General features: G+C 37.9%; 1 protein-coding gene across 2 annotated transcripts in view; it reads left to right on the top strand.

The window, feature by feature from the left end:
- DYRK2 (dual specificity tyrosine phosphorylation regulated kinase 2) overlaps window positions 1-7,443 on the top strand; it is a 19,825-nt gene extending 12,382 nt beyond the window's left edge. For both annotated transcript variants that reach the window (XM_075600309.1, XM_075600308.1), the window contains exon 3: window positions 1,272-7,443. In XM_075600309.1, the coding sequence (XP_075456424.1) occupies window positions 1,293-2,873 (1,581 nt within the window). In that variant the 5' untranslated portion in view covers window positions 1,272-1,292 and the 3' untranslated portion in view covers window positions 2,874-7,443. The remainder of the gene's footprint in view (window positions 1-1,271) is intronic.

Below are 7,443 nucleotides of genomic sequence, written 5' to 3'. Positions count from 1 at the left end.
CTGTCATTGGCAGTAAAGGTGTAGACTGGATATAGCCAATATAGTGTACAAAAATAGAGGCAATCAGTAAAGCAGTTTTGTTTATATTCACTGGTTGCTTCAGAACAGAAGTGAGAGAACAGGACAGATTAATAACAGAAACACTACTGAAAACCTAGAAACTGTTTGGTACAAGGCTGCATTAACAAAGTGTAAGTAGAGCAGGGAGGGAGCTAATGTATTTTATTTATATATATATATATATATATATATATATATATATATATATATCTATGTATATATGTGTCCTTTTATTGGATGTATTCCAAAAATGTTTACGTGCAAATAATCAAAGAGAGAGAATTTGATACAAACAATGCATTTCCTTTTTGCTTTGGAGAGCACCATTCAACTTTGCCTCACATGTAGAATCATATTTCTAAATAATGACACATTCCCTTAGTGTATATGCTATATTATACTGTACTCTGTATTGCTATACGATAATTACAATTTTAATTGCTCACTTCAAGAGTTTATACAACACTTCTTTATTTTGAATCTGTCCATTGTTGGTGGGAAACTAAATTGCCTAACTTAAGTAAAAAAAAAAAAAAAAGTACGTTTGCCATCATAAAACTGATTTGGAGGAAGTGACCATATTTGTGATTGCACCACAATCAAGATTCCTACTTCACTTCTGTGACATCTTACCGTGCACCCCAAAACTGGAACAACCTACCAGAGACTCTCACATCCACCACCAGTTTAAGTTCTTTCAAATCTAAGGCTGTCTCACATTTTAATCTGTTCTGTAACTGTTTTATATGCCCATAATATATATATTTTTTTAACTGTGCATGCAATGTCTTGTATATAATGTATACCCTGTTCATTTATGTAACTGTATTTGTAACCATGTATTATTTGTCTTAACTCTGTGCCCAGGACATACTTGAAAATGAGAGGTAACTCTCAATGTATTACTTCCTGGTAAAATACTTTATAAATAAATAAATAATCATCAACTACTACGGGATGTTACCTGTGATTTGCTCGAAAGAGGCAGTGTTAACATAAATTTTAGGTCCTACAATAGCATAACTGATGTTTCTTGTTTTGATTCTGTCAGAAGTAGCATTAAATAAATCTATTATGTTAGTAGCTACCCTTGACTCTGCTTATACAGCCAATGTGAGTCACTGAGTCATAAATGGTCAATTCTCTATATATTTTTTAAAATAAAATTGTCTTGATATTTGTTTCAATTCTACGTTGTTTTTATATTTCAGATTGGAGGCAATAAGCACACGATGAATGAACATCTGCACGTTGGCAACCATGGACAGATCCAGGTGCAACAACTGTTTGAAGATAACAGCAACAAGAGGACTGTCCTGACAACACAACCAAATGGGCTTACAACTGTTGGTAAAACCGGATTACCTGTGGTTTCGGAGAGGCAGCTAGAAAGTACTCACAGGAGGCAGGGGAGCTCCAGTTCTTTAAAATCCACAGATGGTACAACCAAGGTGAAATCGTCTTCATTAACTCCAGAGCAAGCAATGAAGCAATACATGCAGAAACTGACAGCCTTTGAGCACCACGAAATTTTCAACTACCCTGAAATCTTTTTTTGGGGTCCAAATGCAAAGAAACGTCAAGGTGTGATTGGCGGTCCAAACAATGGTGGCTATGATGATGACCAGGGCTCATACGTGCAAGTACCACACGATCATATCGCATACAGGTATGAAGTTCTAAAAGTTATTGGGAAAGGAAGTTTTGGCCAAGTTGTGAAGGCTTACGATCACAAGCTCCATCAGCACGTGGCATTAAAAATGGTGAGAAACGAAAAACGCTTTCATCGCCAGGCTGCGGAAGAAATACGAATCTTAGAACATCTGAGGAAACAGGACAAAGACTACAACATGAATGTCATTCACATGTTGGAGAACTTCACATTCCGCAACCATATCTGCATGACATTTGAGTTGCTGAGCATGAACCTTTATGAGTTGATAAAGAAGAATAAATTTCAGGGCTTCAGCCTGCCTTTAGTTCGCAAGTTTGCCCACTCAATTTTACAGTGCTTGGATGCTTTGCACAAGAATCGAATAATCCACTGTGACCTTAAACCCGAAAACATTCTGTTGAAGCAACAGGGTAGAAGTGGCATTAAAGTAATTGATTTTGGTTCTAGCTGTTATGAGCATCAGCGCATATATACGTACATTCAGTCACGCTTCTACCGAGCACCAGAGGTGATTCTTGGCTCTCGCTATGGGATGCCAATTGACATGTGGAGCTTGGGCTGTATTCTAGCAGAACTATTGACTGGTTACCCGCTCTTACCTGGGGAAGATGAAGGTGATCAACTGGCATGCATGATTGAGCTTTTGGGGATGCCATCCCCAAAACTGCTAGATTCCTCAAAACGAGGCAAAAATTTTGTCAGCTCCAAGGGTTATCCTCGCTATTGCACTGTTACAACCCTGCCAGATGGTTCTGTGGTACTGAATGGTGGTCGCTCCCGAAGGGGGAAATTGCGAGGTCCCCCAGGGAGCAGAGACTGGGTAACTGCATTAAAGGGCTGTGATGACCCACTATTTCTTGACTTTCTGACGCAGTGTTTAGAATGGGATCCCACTCTGCGCATGACACCCAGCCAGGCTTTGCGGCATCTTTGGCTACGGAGACGCTTGCCAAAGCCTCCAACTGGGGAAAAGACCTCATCCAAAAGAATAACAGAAAGCACTGGTGCTATAACATCAATTTCTAAGTTACCTCCCACATCAGGCTCAGCTGCAAAACTAAGGACTAATTTGGCACAGATGACAGATGCCAATGGGAATATTCAGCAAAGGACAGTGCTGCCAAAGCTGGTCAGCTGATTTGAAGAACATTTTACTGGGGATACCTCACTGAGCCTTATGCATAAGAAGCAACAGCTCAAATTTATAATATTTTTAATTGCTCAATTTATATACCTTCATCTGTGCAACCCTAATTTTTATTTTAAAATAAGAATTGTTGTTTTTTTAAACAATGAGGACAATGCTTTAAGGTTTTATAATTATTATTATTTTTTTTTAAAGAATTGATTGGCCTTGCTTAACTTAGGCAGTGTCATAAATTCAGTGGCTGGCCACTGACTACTACTATTTGACTGTTATACCTAATGTATTGGTGTCAAAAGTGTTAGCTACCATTTTGTGCAATTTACAGACCTTTTTGCTTTTAGGTGAAGAAGAAGCAGGTTATGGGCTATAAGAACTAGTTGAGTAGAAAAAGGTAGCAGCACACATCCAAAGGGAGTCGGGGTCAGTAATGATAATTAAAAAAAAAAAATACTGGATCTTACAACCAGCAGCTTTCATGCCTAATCAGAGACTCCTGGAGTGGGTGAGGATTATACATGATTCATGAAGGAATTGTGAGTACCTTACTCTGCTGAAGTTATGTTTTGGACACTCCCAATGAGGTCTTAAGGGGTCTGGATTTTTGTCCACTCACCTTGACCTTCAGGGAATATTTGTCATATATATTGAGGATAATTCTCCTCCCTCACCTGGGAACACATTTGTGAACGCTGTCACCCACTTCTCAATGGAGTACTCTGTTTATCTTATTTTATTTTTTGAACATTTGTTTCGCTCTTATCCAGTTACTTGAGCACCATGACCCCCTCTTGTGAACATATGGGCTATAAGAAACCTGCTCAACAAATATTGTTTTCCATGTAATGTAGCTAGGGTTGCCCGGTGGCTTCTCCAAAAATACTAGACACAATGGGGAAAGATGCGTCATGCTGGAAAAGTCGGTGGGGAGCTATGTTATTTAAAAAATGATCAGACCGTTGTCATTTTTTTCTAAATTTCACTCCATATGCATCATTTCATATTCTATATTGTAAAAAAAATTCTGGGGAGGGGTTTGGGGATTGAGCGCTCTCCCAGCATTTTTTCCGAATAGAATATGAAATGGTGCAAAATACACACCCCACCCCAATACATATAAATATATATACACCCCCCTTCTAATACATAAAAAAATACACCCCCCAATACATATAAAAAAAAATCACCCCGCCCCCGACAATACATATAAAATATAGACTTACATTGGGGATGGTCTTAGGCCGGGCCTGGTTGGTTCGGGGGCCCCGGCTGCCGGTCCTTTAGATGCTGCCGGACCCCGGCTCTCCCCCAGCTGCAAGCCTCTCCCTCACTCTGTCCCATGACGAGCTAATGACGCTGGCATGCGCCGGGCCTCCCTTATGCCGGCACGTGCCGGAAGCTAGGCCCAGCTTACTTCGCGCCAGCATCAGAAGCTCGGCGTGGAGGAGAGGCTTGCAGCTGGGCGAGGACTGGGGTTACGATGACACTACTTTGCCCGGCCGCCGGACCTGGGACTCCTGGCCCTGCTCGCGCTGCCACCGCACGTTCAGAGAGGTAATACCGGGAACATGCATGTCCGGTATTACCTCTCATTTTTTACCGTATGCAGGGGCAAAATACCTGTCCAGTTCAAAACCGGACACCTGGCAACCCTAAAATTATGTAGCCCATTGTGTCTTTTTGCCATGCTCACAGTTGGAAAAGATATCATGATTTTATTGGTTCAATGTGCATTTGGCACAATTGAAAGTTTGTAATCCAGTAAAATGAAGTTGTGTTTTTGAACATGTTTACAACAATGATCTAGCTAGTAATGGTCGGTTTACACTAAAGTGAAAACAATAAAAACTCTGACTAGCTCTCGCTCTGCTTCAGGCTATATTTAGTAGACTTCTACACTTCTACTATTATGTAGTTAAAGACTTTCACTGTACTTTTACAATGGCATTGAATACTTGGAAATGCTCATATTTTGCTTGCTTAAATAATACTACCCATTTTATATTTAATAAACAGACGTACTTATTTTTAAAGGTAAAATACATCTGTTTAACATTAAGTGCATTGAACCTGTTTTAAATGCAACTACAATGAACTATTGAAGAAAGAAGAGGATTTTAGCAGCTGGGATATAATGCAAAACGCACACCATTTTACAGTTAAAAATGAACATTATACTTTAATAGGAATGTGTGAGGATGTTTAGAATGCGGAACGTTTTGTGAATTTTACACTAAATAATCAATACCTGCATTTGCAACGTTTATGATTTACATTATTGGCTTCTTGTTTTTATCACTTAAAGCATGGTCCCCAACATGGCTAAAATGTTTCCGGCATTATTTCTATTTTCACGTCTCTTGCCTCTTAAAAAAATAACGTAACACTGTCAAATGCAGGTTTGAGAGTAAAGGAAAAGACAATAGTTTTATATGTTGAGTACTGTGGTGTAGGAATATTTGTAATAGTCCTTTTTACAGTTAGAAATTGATTATTGCCATTTTAGAGGAAAGCATTAAACGTTGAAATGCATATGCTTATTTTTTAACTTAATACAATAGTAAACACAACGGTGTATTTATTGTAATAGGCAGCACCTATATATTCAATATATTTAAAATAGCCACATTGTTAATGTATATGTTCTCTTTGGGGGGGAGGGAGGGAATATAGGCTGCCATTTACTAATACACTACACATACAAATTAAAAAGTGCAAAATAATTTTATAATTTCATTAAGCCCCACAATAGTTTTAAAACTCATATCATGTATATTAACCTGGGCATTGAATGAACTTAGGGTCTGGTGATTTTTTTTTTTTCAATCTGTGCTGGAAACTTTTAGACGTATTCTGTAGGGGGTAATTCACGAAGCACTGGACACATCCCTTATGGCTAACTGAACATCCCCTTTGTGATTGGTTTTTTTTTGTTTTGTTTTTTTAACTACTCTTGTTATTTAATTGCTATTAAACTATGAATACAAACAAAATTATCAAAAGCAGTTAAATGACTTTTTTTTTCTTGCTTTATAGCTGCTTTCCTTTTGGTCGTTTTGGAATGTTATTTGCAAACAGAAAGGCTGTTGAGTCTAACTTTGTGATTACTATAAGGGCTCCGGTTGTTGAGCTGCTATAGGTTGGCTTGGAAACAGCATTGTGTCTCACAGATTACCATTGTCTAGGGAAGTCTTACCTATTTGCAGCTTCAATGGTAGCACAATATGTTGCTGTTTCTTTGGTTGCAGTCTCATTTGACTCCGTTTCATGCACCATTGAGGCTTCTTTACCTCATAAGTACTGTAAGTGTAGTGCTACTAGAGTGTAACAGAGTTTGGAACTGAAGTCCTATATATTAAAAATACAGGATAAATTGTGTCCTTAGTGGGAACAATGTGCCTTTTTGTTATCAATGCCATGTTGTAGGGCATACTTTTGGCCTCTCTTACCCTTTAAATGGTAACTGATAAAGGCGTTTATATTACAGTTTTATTAGCCTTGTCTTAACTTATCCATCATGCTAAGAGGCCTTAAAAGTAACCATAGTGTTAACAGAATATTGCTTTTAGTTGACCAATTTCACTGCTGGAAAATACTTCATGCATTGGAAGGGCTTGAGGAAAGATGTCTATGATGTTCATTGTTACTCAAAGGAGTAGTAAATGATTCAACTACCTGTATTTCTACATCACTCTTTTATTTTTTCTAATTTTTTTTTTATATACAATCAATTTTTTGTTATGCTAATATTTGTGAAATAAATCCTATTGCATTTATAAGATTTACCTCAAGCTGTTTAATTTTTCTAGTGTAATCAATCCCAGGGCATTTGGTAAGAACCAAAGTGCATTCCTTTTGTATGTGCTTGGCTGGAATAAAAACCAGCCAGGGATTTTTACAATTTCGGTGCAAGGCACTTAAGCCACTTTTTTAATGTATGGTTTGGGGGTAAAAATGACTCCAAACATTGGGTTATATAGGAATCTTCAGGAAGAAGTTGAAATATGAATGACTAGTATCCTTTACAAAAACCTTTCACCGTGCATTTGTAGCTGTAAGTTTTATTTATTTTTTAAATTTAAACAAATACTTCTCCAGAGATTCCAACATAGCCAAAGTTAATGCTGTGTTAGTATTAAACAGAGAAACGGCGTTCTTTTAGAGGCTTCTACATCTCTGCAAAACCATTTTTTCTTTCTTTCTTTCTGAAAAGTAACTTGTGACTGCTTACAAAACTGCTACAATTGTCTAGGCAGTGGCTTGGGTTTTATTGAGCAACATCTTAGAAGTGACTGTAATATGCTGCAATTGTGTGTACTGATAATATGTGAAAACACTTGGATTGAATGTGGACTTTGTGTATATTTTGTGTACGTTTTCTGTGAGATGCTGCTGGTGCCACTTCACATTCTGTATGTTGTAGTGGAATGGAATCACTGTGGCCAGTTTTATGATACTGTACGTATTGTACAGCAGACGACAGACGTATGACAATTCTAGTGACTATTTGTTCAAATGTATTGTTGTGGCCAGAGATCATTTCAGAATAAAAATGTATGTCCTA

This window comes from Ascaphus truei, chromosome 5 (genome assembly GCF_040206685.1).
Source record: "Ascaphus truei isolate aAscTru1 chromosome 5, aAscTru1.hap1, whole genome shotgun sequence".
NCBI classification, from domain to species: Eukaryota; Metazoa; Chordata; class Amphibia; order Anura; family Ascaphidae; genus Ascaphus; species Ascaphus truei.
This window is presented reverse-complemented; position numbering and strand designations above follow the sequence as displayed.